This window comes from Heterodontus francisci, chromosome 46 (assembly GCF_036365525.1).
Source record: "Heterodontus francisci isolate sHetFra1 chromosome 46, sHetFra1.hap1, whole genome shotgun sequence".
Lineage (NCBI taxonomy): Eukaryota > Metazoa > Chordata > Chondrichthyes > Heterodontiformes > Heterodontidae > Heterodontus > Heterodontus francisci.
Window position 1 is genome coordinate 17,374,616 of NC_090416.1, and position 21,514 is coordinate 17,396,129.

The window sequence follows — 21,514 nt, forward strand, 5'->3', positions numbered from 1 at the left end:
TTGACAGCTGCCGGAGAATTACCATTCTGGTCTCTGAGCTGGGCTCGGATAAAAACATCACGGAAGAAAGGGTAGTTATAACAAACGATCGAACCCGAGATCTCCATGATCAGCGTCACCGTACAGCTTATTACGGAAGGAGCGTGGAAGCAGAATCCAGAACAGCCCCTAAAAGGGGAAGCAGATCAATATTTGAAGGAGGAAAGTGGAATAGGACTGAGAGAAGAGCTCTTACAGAGAGCTAGCAGAAGAATGAAGGGTCAAATGGCCACATTCTTTCCCTTCCAAGGCTGTGGATGCAGCACCAATTGAAAATTTTCAACACCAAGAATGATGGATTTTTGTTGGCTAAGGGATGTGGAACAAAGGCGGCTTAAATGGGGTTGAGTAACAGATCAGCCATGATCCTTCAGAATGGCAGAACAGGCTCAAAGGGCTGAATGGCCACCTCCTGCTGCTATGTTGAGAGGATTTACCAAATGCCGGGAGTCACCCACACAAAAGTAAATTATAGCTCTTGTAGCTTGTTGAAATTTAGCCACCTTTCAACTATTGGGGGATGAATAATGGATCAGGCGCAAGGAAACCGTGCTAAACCACTGCTGAGACACAACCTGCAAAGCACTGCACAGTCACTTTAGAAAAAAATAATTAGTCTTTATTATGAAACTCCAAGCTGTAACCATCTACAGCACTGAATCACATCTGAGCAGCTCCTTGTCTTTTCCAGGCTGTTGACATACTCGAGGTTTTCTCTTTAAAAGGTAACAATTGGCTATTAATGCGAGATTATTCGGGTAGAGCACAGGACGAAGGGATGCAATGGGAGGGTCACCTTGAGCATCACCAGGTAATACAAGTACTCGTCAGAGTGTGCCATTCTCTGCACATCAAATTCAGGAAATGTCAGGGCTGGCACAGTTTTCTACATTAAACATCTCTTCCCCTCTCCCCAAGGCCAGCATACAGCATTCCTAGGGCAGGTTAGAAAGACAAGCTCCCTCTACACTGTCCTGTCAAACATTCCCAGCACAGGTTAGATACAGAGTAAAGCTCCCCTTCCACTGTTCCATCAAACACTCCCAGGACAAGTACAGTACGGGGGTTAGATACAGAGTAAAGCTCCCTCTACACTGTCCCCATCAAACACTCCCAAGACAGGTACAGCACGGGGTTAGATAGAGTAAAAGAAAAATGGGGTTAGATACAGAGTAAAGCCCCCTCTACACTCTCCCCATCCAACACTCCCAGGACAGGTACAGCACAGGTTAGATACAGAGTAAGGCTCCTCCTATGCAGCCCCACAGCCTACCTTACTTAACCGCAACATCGGAAACAGCCCCAGTGTGGCATTTTTGGCTCTTGCACAAACATCCTTGGGCCTCTCAAGTGTGCTGATTTGTGCTAAAATCCTGATCCCTCAGGGCTGCAACTGGCCCCCAAACTCACTGCATTTGGGGGCCACTCACAGCCAGCAAAGAGGAGACTGTCACCCCGTCAACTCAGGTGGGATCCACCTCCCTGGGACAAACAGCTATGCACCAAACGCTTTTCTGCAACCCCAGCTACCACTCCCCGGTATATGGTACAACCATAACAAGAACACCTCGGGGGAAACAGGGCCATGGAGAGAGAACGAAATAGAGACTCTGACTGTACTTGGAAGTAACACTGCATTTTTAGCAGAACTGTCACATCAGACTTTGCCCAAACTGCATGTAGCTTGTGGTTTGAAAGGATGGTAACAGGAATACTGTAGGCGGATGTGCCAGAATTAAACTGAGCATTGAAATTGGTTAAAGTGAGGGTCTCAGCGCTGACCAGCCCCCTTTTAAAAAAAAAAATATACGTCATGATCAACGTCTTTTTTTAAACCCCTAACTGTTTTCTATATCCCTTCAGTGAGTGAATCCAATATGGGCCATAACAGCCCAGGGTTGGAGCCAAGTGAATCAATCTTAACTGCAGATGTGATACGATTTCGCCTCAACACCTTTGGGGTAGTGGGGTCAAAAAATCAGCCTGGCTCAATCACGGATATCAGCTGAGGGCAGGACGGGGATCTGCTGCGATGCACACACAGGCGAACAGCTTGCCGCCACTCACTGCCCAGATGCCAACGTGAAGAGTATCCTCTTGATTCCAGGGCGCATCAGTGCCTGTGCAACAGTCTCTTCCCCCACCACCCCCATTAAGAGTCTGCACCTTATTTCTTTTGGTGAGAATGCACATTGTAACAGCTGGCTGGGCACGACAATGGCAGCAACCGGCTCACTACAGGATACTCATGGCCCGAAGAGACTAGAAGATATAACTCCGTTCAGAAACAATTAAGCTGAAAACGTCAGAGAATCACAGCTCTCAAAACCGATCGTAAAAGGGATGACGAGACCAGTCAACCCCTCTCTCTTTAAACGTGACCGGCCACTTTTGCATCACTCACTCAATATTTTCCCAATACTTTTTCCTGTCAGATTTATGCCCTGTTGCCACTTTCTCTTAATTCAAAAAAAAAGGACTGCACACCTTCCGGTTTCCTACATGCTCTAATGACATCACGGCTGTGCAGAAAATGAGTGCCCAAGAGATAGCGGTATCTATAAGTGGAGAGAATATTGAATCCCGTATTTTGCATCTGAGAGCCTTTGAGCTCCTGGCTTCTTTTCAGTACCAGGCAGAAAGCCCACCTTATGCCAAGACTTGTCCTCCTCTTCCCTCCCAACCCCAATACCCGTGAAAAATCCAAACGGCCAGACAGTCCAAAGATGCGGATTGAAGTATTCCCGTCTCAGTCCTCTGTCACCTCCAACACCGATTCACTGATCGCCAGGTCCCAGTACTGTTCCACTCCGTGTTTTTTGAAATGCTCTCGCGCCATGCTCTCTGTCGGACACTGCTTGAATTTCATGTCGCCAAAGCTTCTCTCCTTTGCCGTTCCCTGGTGGCAGAGTGAGGGGGAAAGAGGACAAAGATTTCAGCGTGTCAGAATTAAGACCCTGGCAAGCAGACGCAAGACCCCTTGAACAGCAGTCGCTCCTCGTTCACGACATGGCATTGAGGGGTAGTCCTTGACAGACAATCTGCTCCCTCTGACAACTTGCATTTATATAGCGCCTTTAACGTAGCAGGACGTCCCAAGGCTCTTCACAGGTGTGTTATCAGACAAAAGTTGACACCGAGCCACTTAAGGGGATATCAGGGTAGGTGACCAAAACTTTGGTCAAAAAGGTAGTTTTTAAGGGGTGTCTGAAAAGCAGTGGGGGGGTGGGGGGGGGGGGGGGGTTGGCGGAGAGGTTTAGGGAGGGACCGGCCGCCAAAGGTGGACACACAAGAGGCCAGAATTGGAAGAGCAGAGAGATCAGGGAGGGTTAGCGAGAATCAGTGATACAGTCGCTTTAAAGACACTGATTAAGAGCTTGCCCAACAGCTCAGGGGCTGGGTGGGTGGATCGGGGTGTACACAGCGACCAGCTGAGCCATTAGTTTACCTCGGCCAAGGCAGCTGCTGCAGCTGGCCTCGGTGCCCTCAGTTCTTTTTGTGGGGGGGACGGGGAGGAACCCAGGTTTCCAATGACTCTGCCCAACGTTCAGGCGAGGGACAGGAATAGGTGCAGCTCTACCGCCTCCCATGGTCTAATACCCTGCCAACGGGGCCCTCAGCTCTCGAAAGGAGGAGCAGCCTTTTGGACTAGGCAGCAACAGGCCACTGGCGCGCCTTACCTCCCACACCAGCACACACTTATTCATCTTCTTCACAACTTCATCGTCCGATCCGTCATCATCTGCAGCAGGGGGGGGGAGGAGGGGGGGAGGGGAAGGAAAAACCAAAAGGCACAAGATTACAATCCCTGGAACAGAAAACTAACCAACTCACACCGCAGTGAACAGCACTCAGCGTCAACCATCACCCTGGCCCCAGTCTGCACACAAGCATGTATCTACGAGCAGACCTCCCTAGCTGACGCTCGCAAGTAAACCTCCGTCCTGGAGCAAGGGCTGTGATGTTTACCCGCTATCCCTTTAAAGCCACTGCTCTAAATAGATGAATCCAGGTGCAGGATCATGGTGCACAAAAGGTGGCCATTCGTCCCATCGAGCAGGTGCCGGCTCTTTGAAAGAGCTCTTTGATCAGTGTGAAGCACAATATCAGGCTCTGCTACCCGGGAAGCAGGCTCGAATGCATAGACGCATCCCAGTACCGTTACAGACCCAGTGGCACGTGCCCTTGACTCACCGTCGTCCCGAGAACTGGCCGTCTGTTCAGCCCACTTTATACGATGCAGCATTAAACGTTTGAACTTCTTCTGCGCTTTTGGACCTGAACGGACAAGACAGGAAACAACTCAAAACCACAATTCTCAGCTTTTTTAAACCTACTTCTCCTTCCTGAAGGTGCAAACAGGTCACCATCATCTGTACTAAAGTGGTCATGCGTCATGTATTGTTCCCATCCACTGTCCCATCAAACACTCCCAGGACAGGTACAGCACGGGGTTAGATACAGAGTAAAGCTCTCTCTACACTGTCCCCATCAAACACTCCTAGGACAGGTACAGTACAGGGGTTAGATACAGAGTAAAGCTCCCTCTCCACTGTCCCCATCAAACACTCCTAGGACAGGTACAGTACAGGGGTTAGATACAGAGTAAAGCTCCCTCTACACTGTCCCCATCAAACACTCCCACGACAGGTACAGTACAGGGGTTAGATACAGAGTAAAGCTCCCTCTCCACTGTCCCCATCAAACACTCCTAGGACAGGTACAGTACAGGGGTTAGATACAGAGTAAAGCTCCCTCTCCACTGTCCCCATCAAACACTCCTAGGACAGGTACAGTACAGGGGTTAGATACAGAGTAAAGCTCCCTCCACACTGTCCCCCATCAAACATTCCCAGGACAGGAACAGCACGGGGCTCCTGCACACTCTCCACTTCCTCGCCCTCGTCAGCCGGCCGGACACGCCCTGGCGGTCCGCGTTGCCATCTGGCGGCGAGGGGAAACCCCGATGGAGGTCTCTCTACGCGGGAGTCTTCCCCCTTTACATCGGGGACCTGGGGTGGAGGGTGCTGCACAGAGCAGTCCCGTGCAATAGACTTTTAAGTAGGTTCACGGACTCCCAGGCCACCTGTACTTTCTGCGGCCTGGACGAGTCAGTGTTCCACATTTATACGGAGTGTGCGAGGTTGCAGCCTCTATTTGAGTATCTGAAGGGGCTGCTCCTCAAATTCTGGCTGCACTTCAGTCCCACGCTCCTGATCTTTGGGCACCCGGTGCGGAGGGGCTTGGGCCGGGAGGCGGATCTCCTCGTCGGTCTGCTCCTGGGCCTGGCCAAGGTGGCAATTCACAGGTCCAGGTTGCGGGCCGTCGGGGGGTCCGTCCTCCCCGATTGCCTGCCCCTCTTCCGCGGTTACGTTCGCGCCCGGGTGTCCCTGGAAAAGGTGCATGCGGTGTCCGCCGGTATGCTTGAGGCCTTCCGCGACCGGTGGGCGCCGCAGGGACTGGAGTGCATCGTCGACGCCGAGAATGGCATTTTAATTTGAGTTTTTTTGTTTATTTATCTGGTTTTAATAAAGTTATTTTAAAAATATAAGTGTGTATATAAAGGGGGCCTGAGGAATAAAGGCCCCCTCGACATAAAAAATATATAAAAGGGGCCTGGGGTAGAAAGGTCACCTTAAAAAAAAAGAGGTTCGATGCAGAGTAAAGCTTCCTCTCCACTGTCCCCATCAAACACTCCCAGGACAGGTACAGCACTGGGATTGGCTGCTCTCTGATTTGGGAGCCTGAGAGCATCAACGAGGTGCAGCTGACTGTGGCTGTGTGCACAGGTTGGAGGCTGTGTGACTGCTGCAAGAGGGAGATTCAATCTGAAACAAAAGTTTGTTCCAAATTTCAACAAAGGAAGGAAGGCAGAGAACTGGAAGCTCTTTTGTGAGTTTGTTTTATCCTGAAGTCTTTTTCATTGATTGTTGGGGGTGGGGAAAGAAGAGACCTGAAGACCTTGGGTGGGGCTGCATTGTTCAATAGGGAGCTCCTGTGTTTAACATATTTGGATAGGGAGCTCCCTCCCCACCCCAACTACCAAGCCTGGGACAGCTGGAGCTGCCCAGGTGAAGAGACTTCTCTTCTCTTTTCTCTTATCTGAACATCAAGGAGGCGTGTGCCTTGGCAGCTTACAGCTGACCCAGGTGAAGACATCACCCCACCCTCCCAACTGGAAGACCAGCTACAAGACTTCTTTAAAATACCAACAAAGACTGATTCCTCCTGGCCTTCCCCTCCCTCAGCCTCTTCCCTTGTGCTACATCCTTTAAGTGTTGCTTTTTAGATTTATTGTATTTGCTCTTTTTTTTTCTCTCAGCAAAGTGCCTGTAACTCTTCTACCCCATGACTTCTCAGTCCTCTCCGGTGGCGGGGCCCTCCTATGCTGCAGCAGCTGCTCCTGTGGCCCCGTCACCATTTAAAATCTTAACATCAAAGCATGGGGTGAAGAGTTACACTCATCCTAATATGACTATTGAGGCTTGTGTTAAGGCAATGGCCGTGGTTGTCGGCCCCTCGGCCATTGTTGCAGCCTCAAAGATGTATGGGAAGGCTGTGTTTTTCCTGAAGACCGAGCGGGCTGTGTCCCTCGCCCCAAGTACGGGGCTCACAGTGGGTGCGATTTTCCTGCCAGTGGACCCTCTGGGGGCCACTGCACATCGGGTAACCTTGTCGAACGTCCCACCCTTAATTCCTGATGAGCTCCTCCTCCCCCACCTACACCATCTGGGGGAGGTGAGGTCAGGGATCACCCCAGTCCCGCTCGGTCTTCGGGAGCACAGCCTCCGACGTGTACTCCTTCCGCCGCCAGCTATTCATGCAGCTGGCGCGGGAGGAGGTCTTGGAGGGCCACTTCGGTATAGAGTTTCAGGGGACGGCCTACCGCGTCTTCTGGACCTCGGATGGGGCGCGGTGCCACGTCTGCAAGGGGGTGGGGCATGTTCGTAAGAACTGCCCCAACCTCCCGGCCGCCAGCTCCACCTCGGCGGCCCAGAGTGGTTCCACAGCACCTCCTCCCACTCCCCCCACACATCCAATAGACGCCGCTCAGTCGGTTCCGGAGGCTGTGGTTTTCAAAGCCTCCGGTGGGGAGTGGAGCGTCCGTCCGAGCAGAAGGAAGACGCGGGGAAAAAAGAAACATCATTAGGCGCGTCCCCTGGACACTTTGACTCAACCCGAGCCTGAGCTCAGCCCATTCCCATGGAATCCACCTGTCCCAGGGCTGGGCTCAGGCCCAGGGTGACTAAAAAGGAAAAAAAGGGTGCGGAGGTGAGGTCTCTGAGCCTCTGCGCCCTAGTGGGAAAAAGAGGAGAAGGCACCCCTCCACAGAAATAACACAGGGCCCTGAGGTGCAGGGCCCATCTGTTGGAGGGGAGCTGCCTCCTGTTTCTGGTCCACAGGTTCCCCCTACCGCCACCACCAAGGCTGCAAAGTCTGGGCAGGAGCTCCCTATTCCTCAGGATGGAGGGGAGGGGAAGGCCCCGGTACCTGAGGCCCCTCCTGAAGCAGTAAGTGGGGCCCTGCTTGTGGTGGGGGAGCCTGGGGACGCCGCCCATTCCGCCACTGCTACTGGGTCAGGTGCCCTGAATGAAGGGGAGGGCGAGGCCCCAGAGGGTCGGGCCTCCCAGCCGGAGTCCACCACCAACCAGGAGACACCCGACCCGGTGAAAACTGAGAATGCTGACCCATCTGCTGGACCTGTGGGTGCTGGCAGAGCGGGAGATGGACTCCTCTCTCCGCCTCCGGTCTCGGCTCCGGCTGGATTTCCGGAGTCGGGATCTTATGTCTCCCCTGGACCACTCGTTGGCCTGGGGACGGAGGTGGAGGGGGGTCCTGGGCTGCTGGCGCCCACAGGCTCCAGTTTTACAATAGAACCCAGAGAGGACTCCTCCATCAATCCTGGGGGTGGGATCGTGACGGAGGCTGGACCAGCTGGCGCGGCCGGGACGTCCGCCCCACAGTGTGTGGTGGATGTGTCGGCCGCTGGTGGTGACAACCCGGAGGAGGATGGGGATTCGCTGTGGGGCACGGAGGATGATCTTGGTTCCATCGCCAGTGAGGTGGTGGAGTCCCTCGTGCCTCCCACCGAATCTCCTCTCATCCCCACGGCGGAACTCCGGGATTTCCTCACGGTTTGCAGGGGCTGCCGCAATAAAGTTCAGCTGGACCTCGACCGCTGGTCGAATCTGGCGCTGATCATCCAGTCCGTCCGTGCTGCCCTGAAGATAACGGGCAAGCGCGCGGGCGTGAAACTGGTTGAGAGGCGCCGGTTTAATGTGTTCCTCAATGGGTTGCTGGGGGAGTGGAGGGCCAGGTGCACTTCCACTCCCTCCTCACAGTGAGCTGTTGGTGACGGGTTTTAAGTACCTTTGACATGAAGATAACCATAGCCAGCCTCAACATCAACGGCAGCAGGGGGTCTCACCGCAGATTTCACAATCTCTCAGTCCTCAGGGAAGGGAGATACGCGGTGAGCTTTCTGCAGGAAACCCACACCGTTCCAGGAGACAAAGCCACCTGGCTCCTGGAGTGGCAGGGTGGGGTCTACATGAGTCACCTCACCCCTATTTCTAGTGGGGTGGCTATCTTGTTGGCCCCTACTTTTCAGCCGGAGATCTTGGGAGTCAAGGAGCTAGTGCCGGGCCGCTTGCTCCACCTCGCCGTTCGCCTGGGTAGCGTGCCGCTCCACTTTGTGAACGTGTACGCGCCCAGGCCCAGCGCGTTGCAAGCGCGCTTCTTTGAAGAAGTGTCCGCTCTCTTGAGCTCCATCGATAGCGGCGAGTGCATCATCCTCGGGGGGGATTTTAACTGCACCCACAAGGTGGGGGATCGCTCCGGTCCCCAGTGCGGCCAAGCGTCGGTGGAGAAGTTGAGGGAACTGATCAGCTCCCTTAACTTGGTGGACGTCTGGCGGAATCTCCATCCCGACTCCAGCGCCTTCACGTGGAGGTCTGGAGGGGGAGGGTCGCGAATCGACCGCCTCTACATTTCGCAGGCGTACGTCTCCCCGGTCTCGGCGGCCTCCATGCAGCTGGTGCCGTGCTCGGACCACAGCCTGGTGTGGGCGGAGTTCACTCCGCTCCGCACGCGGGCGGGGTCCGCGTACTGGCACTTTAACAACCGGCTGCTGGAGGACGAGCGATTTCGGGACTCGTTCTGTCGATTCTGGGCCGACTGGAGAAGGAAGCAGGGGGGCTTCCCCTCCTTGAGGCTATGGTGGGATGTGGGCAAGACTCACATCCGCGTCTTCTGTCAGGAGTACGCGAAGGGGTCGACCAAGAGGCGGGAAGCCGAGCTCGGGCGCCTTGAGAGGGAGGTGCTCGACTTGGAATCCCGCCTCGGTCATGCCGTCGCGGACCCGGCCCTGTGGCAGGCGTACAAAGAGAAGAAGGGCGCGCTGAGGGACCTGCAGCTCATAGGGTCCCGAGGCGCGTACGTGAGGTTGTGGATCCAGATCCTGGAAGATTTGGACCGCGCCTCACCCTTCTTCTACTCGCTGGAAAAATGGCGGGGGGTCCGTAAGCAGCTCGTTGAGCTGCTGGCCGACGACGGATCCTCCATCACGGATCCAGAGGGAATGGGCCTCCTGGTCCGTACTTATTACAGTGCGTTGTTCTCTCCGGATCCGTCCAGCGAGGATGCGCGCAGAGTTTTGTGGGAGGACCTGCCGCAGGTCAGCCCGGAGGGCGGCGAAGGATTGGAGGCACCGCTCACGTTGGCGGAGATGACTGGCGCCCTCCACCAGCTCTCAAGGGGCATATCCCCAGGGCTGGATGGGTTGACCATGGAGTTCCTCAGGGCGTTCTGGGACGTCCTGGGGGACGATTACGCGTGGGTCCTGGGGGAAAGCCTGGCGACCAGGGAGATGCCCCTCTCATGGCGCAGGGCGGTCATCGTCCTGCTGCCGAAGGGCGATCTCCGCCTGCTTAAAAACAGGCATCCGGTCTCCCTCCTCAGCACGGATTATAAGATCTTTGCCCAGGCTATGTCTACCGGCCTGGGCTCCGTGCTGGCCCACATGATCCACCCCGACCAGTCCTACACAGTCCCGGGCCGGTCCATCCAAGACAACATCCACCTGGTCCGGGACCTGATCCATCTCTCCCAGAGGACTGGTCAGTCGGTCGCCTTTCTCTCCCTCGATCAGGAGAAGGCGTTCGACAGGGTGGATCACAAATACCTTTTCGGGACTGTGTGCGCTTTCGGACTCGGGCCGCATTTCGTGGCCCGGGTCCGACTTTTATATGCCGCCGCACAGTGTCTAGTCAAAGTTAACGGGTCCTTGACGGCGCCCCTTCGCTTTGGGAGAGGAGTGCGTCAGGGGTGCCCCATGTCCGGCCAATTGTATACCATCTGCGTGGAGCCCTTCCTGTGCCTGCTTCGCAGGAGGTTGACGGGATTGGCTCTGCACGAGCCGGCCATGCGGGTCGTCCTCTCGGCTTACGCCGACGACGTGCTCCTCGCAATCACAAATCCCGTTGACTTGCGGAGGATGCGCGACAGCCAGCAGACCTTTTCTGCCGCGTCCTCCGCGAGGATCAACTGGGAGAAATGTTCCGGACTCCTGGTGGGTCAGTGGCGGGTGGACTCCCTGCCGGAGATGACGACACCTTTTGCGTGGAGCACCATGCACCTCCTCTATCTGGGAGTCCATCTTAGCCCCGCTGAGGAAGCCTGGCCGGCAAACTGGCAGGAGTTGGAGGCGAAAGTCACCGCTCGGCTGGGGCGCTGGACAGGACTTCTCCGAGTGCTTTCCTACAGGGGCCGAGCGTTGGTCATAAACCAACTGGTGGCCTCCATGTTGTGGTACCGGTTGGTCACTTTGGCCCCGCCCCCTGTACTTGCCACCAAGATCCAGAAGAAACTCGTCGATTTCTTCTGGGGCAAGAGGAAACACTGGGTCTCTGCCGCGGTCCTGAGTCTCCCAACTGAGGAGGGCGGTCAGTCGCTGGTGTGCGTCCGCACCCAGGCTGCGACTCTCCTCCTTCGGACCCTGCAGAGATACCTGTACGTCGAGCGTCCTCCCAGATGGTGTGCGCTGGCGACGTATTTTTTCCGCCAATGTCACTGCCTTCAAGACGACACGCAGCTCCTGGGGGAGTCCGTTAGCCGCGCCTCTCTGAGGGAGTTGCCTGTCTTTTACCGGGATCTATTCCAAGTCTGGAACATGGTCGCCTCCAGTCAGGGCGTTCCCCCGCCGGTGGAGGAGAGCGCCTCGGCTGTCCGGGCGGCCGACTCCGGGACGGTCCAGCGGGCGGAGGAGTAGCCGAAACCCCCGGGACGCCCCTCACTGCGGGTGGCGAGGGGGCTCGGGTGTGCGGAGCGATCCCGGCCGAGCTGACCCCCGCTCGGCCGGAACTGCTCATCGGACCCAGGCCCCGAAACCCTCCTCGGGAGCCGGTCCCGCACAACCCGAGCCGCCACTTGGAAATGCCCTCCGTGCCATTCCAATCGGCGCGGAGGGGTTTCCTGTACGGGCTGCTCCTGCACACTTTCCACTTCCTCACCCTCGTCAGCCGACCGGACACGCCCTGGCGGTCCGCGTTGCCATCTGGCGGCGAGGGGAAACCCCAATGGAGGTCTCTCTACGCGGGAGTCTTCCCCCTTTACATCGGGGACCTGGGGTGGAGGGTGCTGCACAGAGCTGTCCCGTGCAATAGACTTTTAAGTAGGTTCACGGACTCCCAGACCGCCTGTACTTTCTGCGGCCTGGACGAGTCCGTGTTCCACGTTTATATGGAGTGTGCGAGGTCAGATACTCAAAGAGGGGCTGCTCCTCAAACTCTGGCTGCACTTCAGTCCCACGCTCCTGATCTTTGGGCACCCGGTGCGGATGGGCGTGGGCCAGGAGGAGGATCTCCTCGTCGGTCTGCTCCTGGGCCTGGCCAAGGTGGCAATTCACAGGTCCAAGTTGCGGGCCGTCGGGGGTTCCGTCCTCCCCGATTGCCTGCCCCTCTTCCGCAGTTACGTTCGCGCCCGGGTGTCCCTGGAGAAGGAGCATGCGGTGTCCGCCGGTACGCTTGAGGCCTTCCGCGACCAGTGGGCACCGTAGGGACTGGAGTGCATTGTCGACGCCGAGAATGGCATTTTAATTGGAGTTTTTGTTTATTTCTGTTTTTAATAAAGTTATTTTAAAAATATAAGTGTGTATATAAAGGGGGCCTGAGGAATAAAGGCCCCCTCGACATAAAATATATAAAAGGGGCCTGGGGTATGAAGGCCACCTTGGGAAAAAAAAGGAAAAAAAAAAAACGGGGGTTAGATACAGAGTAAAGCTCCCTCTACAAAGAAAAAAAAACAAAAAACGGGGTTAGATACAGAGTAAAGCTCCCTCTACACTGTCCCCCATCAAACACTCCCAGGACAGGTACAGCACGTGGGTTAGGTACAGAGTAAAGCTCCCTCTACACTGTCCCCATCAAACACTCCCAGGACAGGTACAGCACGTGGGTTAGATACAGAGTAAAGCTCCCTCTACACTGTCCCCATCAAACACTCCCAGGACAGGTACAGCACGGGGGTTAGATACAGAGTAAAGCTCCCTCTACACTGTCCCCATCAAACACTCCCAGGACAGGTACAGCACAGGGTTAGATACAGAGTAAAGCTCCCTCTCCAGTGTCCCCCATCAAACACTCCCAGGACAGGTACAGCACAGGGTTAGATACAGAGTAAAGCTCCCTTTGCACTGCCCCAACAATGCACGTAAACCGTCATAAGACACTGACAGTTTCCCATCTCCCACCAGCCGCATTTGAGCGAGATGGGTAACACATGCTCCAAGGTTGCCCCCAAACTCAAGGAGGCAGGAGGCAGCCATTCAGCCCATCCACCTGGGCTAGCTCAAAGCCTGGTGCAGAGGTCAAGTTCCAGGGCGTCACTAGTCCAACCCCCGCCCAAATCTCCTCACCTCCCTCCACCACCACCACGTTAACGTCTTTGTGCAGAACCACAGTTCCTGTCAGGTACAGCTGCCCTGCGTTCGTCTCCACTTTGAACTTCTTCGCTGAGTTGCTCAGATTTCGGATTCTGTAATTAACAAGATCATCCGTGTTACTGCAATTCCACAGCTGATTCAACTGTGAGGTGGTGGGGGAAAGGGGCTGTTATTTAACAGAGTCCCCCTAACAACACCATCCTGCCAGATTTCTATCCATTTGGAAAGATTATACTGGAATACTGATGGAGTGCCGTACTGTCAGAGGGTCAGTACTGAGAGAGGGTCAGTACTGAGGGAGCGCCGCACTGTCGGAGGGTCAGTACATAGGGAGCGCTGCACTGTCTGAGGGTCAGTACTGAGCAGCAAGAGGGTCACTAGAGAAAGGATTGGCCCACTCAAGGACAAAGGAGGAAAGTTATGCTTGGACTCAGAGAAAATGGGTGAGATTCTAAACGAGTACTTTGCATCGGTATTCACCGAGGAGAGGGACATGACGGATGTTGAGGTTAGGGACAGATGTTTGATTACTCTAGGTCAAGTCAGCATAAGGAGGGAGGAAGTGTTGGGTATTCTAAAAGGCATTAAGGTGGACAAGTCCCCAGGTCCGGATGGGATCTATCCCAGGTTACTGATGGAAGCGAGAGAGGAAATAGCTGGGGCCTTAACAGATATCTTTGCAGCATCCTTAAACACGGGTGAGGTCCCGGAGGACTGGAGAATTGCTAATGTTGTCCCCTTGTTTAAGAAGGGTAGCAGGGAAAATCCAGGTAATTATAGACCGGTGAGCCTGACGTCAGTGGTAGGGAAGCTGCTGGAGAAGATACTGAGGGATAGGATCTATTCCCATTTGGAAGAAAATGGGTTATCAGTGATAGGCAACATGGTTTTGTGCAGGGAAGGTCATGTCTTACCAACTTAATAGAATTCTTTGAGGAAGTGACAAAGTTGATTGATGAGGGAAGGGCTGTAGATGTCATATACATGGACTTCAGTAAGACGTTTGATAAGGTTCCCCATGGTAGGCTGATGGAGAAAGTGAAGGCGCATGGGGTCCAAGGTGTACTAGCTAGATGGATAAAGAACTGGCTGGGCAACAGGAGACAGAGAGTAGCAGTGGAAGGGAGTTTCTCAAAATGGAGACGTGTGACCAGTGGTGTTCCACAGGGATCCGTGCTGGGACCACTGTTGTTTGTGATATACATAAATGATTTGGAGGAAAGTATAGGTGGTCTGATTGGCAAGTTTGCAGACGACACTAAGTTTGGTGGAGTAGCAGATAGTGAAGGGGACTGTCAGAGAATACAGCAGAATATAGATAGACTGGAGAGTTGGGCAGAGAAATGGCAGATGGAGTTCAATCAGGGTAAATGCGAGGTGATGCATTTTGGAAGATCCAATTCAAGAGTGAACTATACAGTAAATGGAAAAGTCCTGGGGAAAATTGATGTCCAGAGAGATTTGGGTGTTCAGGTCCATTGTTCCCTGAAGGTGGCAACGCAGGTCAATAGAGTGGTCAAGAAGGCATACGGCATGCTTTCCTTCATCGGACGGGGTATTGAGTACAAGAGTACATGTTACAGTTGTATAGGACTTTGGTTCGGCCACATTTGGAATACTGCGTGCAGTTCTGGTCGCCACATTACCAAAAGGATGTGGATGCTTTGGAGAGGGTGCAGAGGAGGTTCACCAGGATGTTGCCTGGTATGGAGGGCGCTAGCTATGAAGAGAGGTTGAGTAGATTAGGATTATTTTCATTAGAAAGACAGAGGTTGAGGGGGGACCTGATTGAGGTGTACAAAATCATGAGAGGTATAGACAGGTTGGATAGCAAGAAGCTTTTTCCCAGAGTGGGGGATTCAATTACTAGAGGACACGAGTTCAAAGTGAGAGGGGAAAAGTTTAGGGGGGATATGCGTGGAAAGTTCTTTACGCAGAGGGTGGTGGGTGCCTGGAACGCGTTGCCAGCGGAGGTGGTAGACGCGGGCACGATAGCGTCTTTTAAGATGTATCTAGACAGATACATGAATGGGCAGGAAGTAAAGAGATACAGACCCTTAGAAAATAGGCGTCATGTTTAGATAGAGGATCTGGATCGGCGCAGGCTTGGAGGGCCGAAGGGCCTGTTCCTGTGCTGTAATTTCCTTTGTTCTTTGTGGGAGCGCAGCACTGTTGGAGGGTCAGTACTGAGGGAGTGCCGCACTGTCGGAGGGTCAGTACGTAGGGAGCACAGCACTGTCGGAGAGTCAGTACTGAGGGAGTGCCGCATTGTTGGAGATGCTGTCTATCGGATGAGACGTTAAACTGAGGCCCCACCTGCCCTCTCAGGTGGACGTATAAGATCCCATGGCCATTATTTCCAAGAAGAGCAGAGGGCATTCTCCTCAGTATCCTAGGCCAATATATCATCCTTCCAGCAACATCACTAATAATACATCTGGGTCAGTAACTTTGCTGTTTGTGCGTAAATTACCAACAGCATTTCCTACATTACAACAGTGTCTTAGGTTTCAAAAAAAGCTTAACTGTCTGTTAAGACACCAACAGCATTCCAAATTCTTGCTGCAGTGAATTAGATAATGATAGCATAAAGATACTCAACTTTGTTGTGCATCACACTGATCTCTCCCAACACACACAAATATTCTTTACTTGGTAAAGTGACAGTGATGCCCTTTAGGGCTGGGTGTAGCTGCTGCACCTCGGGTGTTACCAAGTCAGACAAAGCAGGGAAGTCCCAAGTTTGACCGCCAGTCATGTTGAGATGCCTGACCCCACCTGAATTAGAAGGGGAGGGGAGTGTGATGCTACAATTGCTCTCAGCATTCCTGGGCTGAAGAAAGGAGGATTGAAAATGATTACCTTTCAGCCGACCTCCCATCGCTTGCTGGAGAGTTGCAAGTCTGTGGATGGCAGCAACAGCTCAGGTGCGATGCCCTCCACAGTCGAACAGACATCGCACACAAGAATGGGCACATTTGGCGGGATACTGCAGGACATCGAGTGGAAAAGGCAACAATTCGGAGAAGGGATATTTTTTTGAGGGTAGAGGGGGACATTATCCCACAAGAGAAAAGGACAAGGCTGTTAAACCGCCTGACAGGACTCAGACCTCACCGATAGACAGCAATGTGGACACCTTGGGACACATCTTCCTTCAGTTTCTTCATCTTCTTCTCTCTCCGCTGGTCTGCCGTCAGTTTGCGGGCACTGTTGGCATCCTGATGAGCTCTGGTGGCAAATAAAACATGGAGTCGGTGAGACGTTTGGCAGGCTAAATTCTGACCAGCTGTACCTTCCTGCCCAGGCTCTCTCTGCACCTCAGGGACCATGACCCATTGCCCATTTCCAAAGCTCAGCTCAGCTCTCTTTCACTTTACCCCCCCCCCACTCTATTCAGGGTGTACCTCACCGCCCCATGTGAAGCCCAGACTCCCACCCAGACAGCAGGTGGCTTCAGGGGAAGATGGGGTGGGGGAACATAGATAAAGAATTAAACACCACGACGCGGGCCATGAAACAGCGACTGCTCTAAACACGTGCAGGTGTCCACTCCAGTCGAGAACCCCCTACTCGTTCCCACACATCACATGCACCTGTAGAGCCCACTCCGCTACAACCTCCCCACTGCACCCTCCCACTCCCCGTCCAGCTGCCCATGCTCTGTCCACCTCCACACCCTTTTCCACCCTGCCCCGCCCCTCCCCGCATCCGCTCCCCCCTCCTCCCACTGTCCACTTACTTTAGCCTCTTTGCCATCTGTGCCCTGACGTGAGCCTCAACCTTGGTGGGGTCCTGGACGGCTTCTGTTCCGAGTACTCGCATCAGATTGGAGATTCGTACTGCAGAGAAAAAGAAGGGCTGGGATCAGGATGGGGTAACGGGGGGGGTGGGGAGGTGGGGAAGAGGATGAATCAGGCAGGCTGAGGGATTGATGGCTCCTTACCCTTTGGCTCGGGCGGAGGCATGAGCCCCAGGCGGATCTTCTCCTGCATCTCCTTCAACCCCTCTCTCCGGGTCTGGCGCCGCAGCTTCTTCTGTTCCTTCTTTGTCAGGTAAACGCCAAGCGTCACCGGCTTGTCCGTGTCGACTGCGCAGCGGGGGGGTTGGGGGGGAAACAAAGACCATCGATCAGCCCGAACTGGACGCCAGGGTTTCCCGCGGCGGTCAGGCGAACACCGCAGACGCGGTGTCCTGGGGCCAATATGTATCCCTCAACCAACATCACTAAAAACACAATATCTGGTCAGTATCACATTGCTGCTTGTGGGATCTTGCTGTGCGCAGGTTGGCTGCCAAGTTCCAACACTTGAACACGTCCTTCAATGGCCGCGGGGCACTTTAGTACATCCTGAGGTCGTGGAAGGCGCTACAGAAATGCAAGTCTTTTCTTTCAATTGCGCTGAAATATACCGACCAGGCTCACACGTCAAGAGAATTGGGGGTGGGGACAAGAGGGTAAAATGGTGCTGGGGACTGCAGTGTGACCCCCTTCTCCCAACCCGCACGTCCCCCCCCACCACCCCCCCAAGGTGTCAATCCTAAAACCTCTGTGGCGTACATACCTGGAGGGCTGATCTGGGTCGGATGCTCAACGAGGTTCGTGATGCCGTGAAAATTCTGTTCATTCATCAGGTTCGCTGGAGTCCTGCGTGTGCACACACAGAGCGTTTTAAATTTAAAACAGGGGGGAGGTGAAATCCAGAAAAACACCAAGATAGCAGATCCACACAGACAGGATAGCCCACGGGGTGTTAAGGGTCAGCCCTGTAACACGGGATAGCAGTCTATAATGGGTGTGGACACTCATGAACCAGACAATTGACCAGATTTACTGAATTAGATTTTACAACACAGTAAGGTAAAGTACAGGCAGAGTTTGACCTTGCAACCTTTGGGTGGCTAGTTTGGTGCCACATCAGCCATGGCTCTGCGGGTAGCACAGTCGCCTTTCAATCAGAAGGTTGTGGGTTCGAGTCTCACTCCGGAGAGCACAAGTGTGAGAAGCTCTCTGGGGCTCTGAGGTCACCAAAGGCACGATAGAAATTCTAGTTTTTTTCCCCGATACCACACTTGCATACTTTTAGGAACTACCGCACACTTTGCTTCTTGCAGTACAGTCTAATGGCCAGAAGATGGCGGTGCTGTGCCACATTCGGGGAGAGCCAGTGATTTATGTGGCTGAAATTCAGGTTCCCAGGGCAGCCCCAACACAACGTGGTGGCAGCACTCTGGGCAATCACTCCTGATCTCATGCGCGTCACTCTGGGGGGAGGATGTGAGGAGAATCCGGGGCATTCTCGCTTGCACCTCCCAGTGGATTATTTCTAAGCGGGAGGCCTCAGACGCGTTTCGGTGCAGGGCGGGTATGACCCGGTCTCTCTCAGCTGCCATGAGTCTCTCATCCCAGCTCGGGAGAAGAGCTGAGGCTTAAAATTTGCTTCTCACTCTCTGTCCAGGTAGCAACCCAGCTTGGAACTCACAGTTCAATCCCGCCTTGAATAATATACGAATCCCACCACTCGATTTCCGGCACCTCTCCCTCCCTCAGCTCCTTTTTCGGGGCGATCAGCGCCAACTTGGTCGAGGTCTGGATCCCCGTCTTCTTGGCCGCCTGCGCGATCTCAGTCTGTAGTTTCTCCAGCTGTGCCTGAACACAGAACGAGAGGGCTGCATTAACAATAACGCCAGCACATCGCAGCAACCTTGCATCTCCCCCCTCACCATCCTCCTCCCCGGATTATCGCTACTTTCTACTCTTCATTCCCGGGAAGGGAGTGGTACAACAGAGTGACTTGCTACAGCCATTTGAGGGGGCAGTTAAGAGTCAATTACTTTGGTGCGGGACTGGAGTCACATAAAGACCCAGACCAGCAGGTTTCCTTCCCAAAAGGTACATTAGTGAGCCAGTTGTGTTTGAAACAACAATTCAACAGCTTCATCAGAATATCAAAAATAGGAGCAGGTGTAGGCCATTCAAGCCTGCTCCGTCATTCAATAAAATCATGACTAATCTGATTGTGACCTTAACTCCACTTTCCTGCCTACCCCCGCCATAACCCTCGCCTCCCTCGTAGATCAAAACTCTGTCTAACTCAATATATTCAATGACCCAGCCTCCACTGCTCTCTGGGGAAGAGAATTCCAAAGATTAAATGACCCTCAGAGAAGAAATTCCTCCTCATCTCCGTCTTAAGACCCCGTATTCTGTAACTGTTCCCCCTAGTTCTAGATTCCCCCACAAGGGCAAACATCCAGCATCTACCCTGTCAAACCCCCTCAGATTCTTATATGTTTCAATAAGATCACCTCTCATTCTTCTAAACTCCAGTGAGTACAGGCCCAACCTGCTCAACCTTTCTTCATAAGACAATCCCTTCATCCCAGGAATCAGCCGAGTGAACCTTCTCTGAACTGCTTCCAATGCAAGTATATCCTTCCTTAAATAAGGAGACCAAAACTGTATGCAGTACTCTAGGTGCGGTCTCACCAATGCCTGGTACAGTTGTAGCAAGATGTCCCTACTTTTATACTCCATCCCCATTGCAATAAATACCAACATTCCATTTCTCTTCCTAATTACTTGCTGAACCTGCATGCTAACTTTTTGGTGATTCATGTACAAGGACGCCCCCAGATCCCTCTGTACCACAGCATTCTGCAGTCTCAGAGTGGACCACCTCACATTTTCCCACATTATAATCCATCTGCCAAACTTTTGCCCACTCACTTATCTATATCCCTTTGCAGACCCTGTGGCCTCCTCACAACTTGCTTTCCCACCTATCTTTGCGTCATCAGCCAATTTGGCTACAAAGTCATTAATATAGATGGTAAACAGTTGAGGCACCAGCACAGACCCCTGTGGCACTCCACTAGTTAAAGTTTGCCAACCTGAAAATGCCCCCATTTATCCCGACTCTCTCTTTCCGATTAGTTAACCCATCCTCTATCCATGCTATTATGTCACCCCCAACTCCAGGAGCGCTTATCTTGCCACCTTTTATGTGACATCTTATCGAATGCCTTGTGGAAATCGAATGGTTCCCCTTTAACTACCCTGCTTGTTACATCCTCAAAGAATTCTAATAAATTCATGCCCACTTTCACTGACCTCAGTATTTTATTTCCATATTTTCTTTTAAAGAACTGAACGCAATTTCTCAAACTCCCACAGCAGGATTCAACTCTCATTCTCTGGATTGCTAGTCCAGTAACATAACCACTGCCCCACCGTATTTCTATACTGTTTAAGAGGCTATTTCTTCTGTCAGTCTCTCCACAATGGCCATGGAAAAAGTGTGGTGCAGAGAGGGGAAGACTGGGAATGGATAAAGGGGCTCATTTTCCCCCTCACCTCTGCCCTGGGAGCTTTACAAACAGCCACAAGGTACTAATGGACCATTAAACAGCAAGTTGGTTACAAGCCGACCAGTTAATAGCAAGAGTCACAGATGCTAGAGAGACAATCTCACTCGGGGCCCTTCCAGTCTGGCTGATAAACATGTATTAAACCTGGGGCTGTTCCAGTGGCCTAGCAGGTCAACGGATGCATCAAACATATACAGAATGTACAGCACAGGGTGTTAAGCTGAAGTGAACCGTGCTGGTGTTTATGCTGTCCCTACGGGCCTCTTCCAACCCCATCAGCATGTCCTTCTAACTCCCTCCTCTCTCGTGTGTTTATCGAGCTGTCCCTGAACCAGCTCGAGTGCTGCCCCTGATCGATCTCCAGCGACACTCGCTGGATAGTGTGCACAAGAACACAGAGTGTGCGCACATCCGCCTCAGTTGTGACCTCTCCTGCAGGTGAACGCTGCTGATACTTTCTAGGGCGGCACACCGTGGTGCTCCCCAGACCTCAGAGCTGGGACCACTGCTCTTTCCCTTGTACGTTAATGATTTAGACTTGGGCATACAGGACATAAATTCAAAGTTTGCAGATGATAGGAAACTGGAAAATGTAGTAAACAGTGAGGAGGACAGTAACAGACTTCAGGAGCACTGACAGACTGGTGAGATGGGCAAATCACATAGCAGAAATTTGACAGAGAGGTGTGAAGTGGTCGGAAGAATGAGAGGAGGCAATATAAAGTAAATGATACAATTCTAAAGGTGGTACAGGAACAGACAGACCTGCGGGTACATGTACACAAATCTTTGAAGGTGGCAGGATAACTTGAAAAAGACGTTTAAAAAGCAGACGGGCTTCTTGGCTTTATTAATAGAATACAAAAGCAAGGAAGTTATGCTAAATCCTTTATAATTCACTGGTTAGGCCCCAGCTGGAGGACTGTGTTCAATTCCGGGCACCACACTTTAGGAAGGATGTCAGGGCCTCGGAGAGGGTGCGGAGGGAGATTTACCGGAATGGGAGCAGGGATGAGGGACGTCAGTTAATGTGGAGAGACTGGGAGAAGCTGGGATTGTTCTCCTTAGAGCAGAGAAGGTTAAGGGGGAGATTTAATCGGGGCGTTCAAAATCAGGAAGGGTTTTGATGGAGTAAATGGGGAGAAACTGTTTCCAGTGGCAGGA

General features: G+C 53.1%; 1 protein-coding gene across 1 annotated transcript in view; it reads right to left on the reverse strand.

The window, feature by feature from the left end:
* Window positions 1-636: 636 nt before the first annotated feature.
* prpf3 (PRP3 pre-mRNA processing factor 3 homolog (yeast)) overlaps window positions 637-21,514 on the reverse strand; it is a 32,392-nt gene continuing 11,514 nt past the window's right edge. Inside the window, exons 8-16 of the mRNA XM_068022812.1 lie at window positions 18,463-18,629; window positions 17,545-17,627; window positions 16,926-17,069; window positions 16,722-16,821; window positions 16,097-16,210; window positions 12,953-13,071; window positions 4,234-4,317; window positions 3,720-3,781; window positions 637-2,938 (exon numbers count right to left, since the gene is read on the reverse strand). Coding sequence (XP_067878913.1) covers window positions 2,789-2,938; window positions 3,720-3,781; window positions 4,234-4,317; window positions 12,953-13,071; window positions 16,097-16,210; window positions 16,722-16,821; window positions 16,926-17,069; window positions 17,545-17,627; window positions 18,463-18,629 — 1,023 coding nt within the window. The 3' untranslated portion in view covers window positions 637-2,788. The remainder of the gene's footprint in view (window positions 2,939-3,719; window positions 3,782-4,233; window positions 4,318-12,952; window positions 13,072-16,096; window positions 16,211-16,721; window positions 16,822-16,925; window positions 17,070-17,544; window positions 17,628-18,462; window positions 18,630-21,514) is intronic.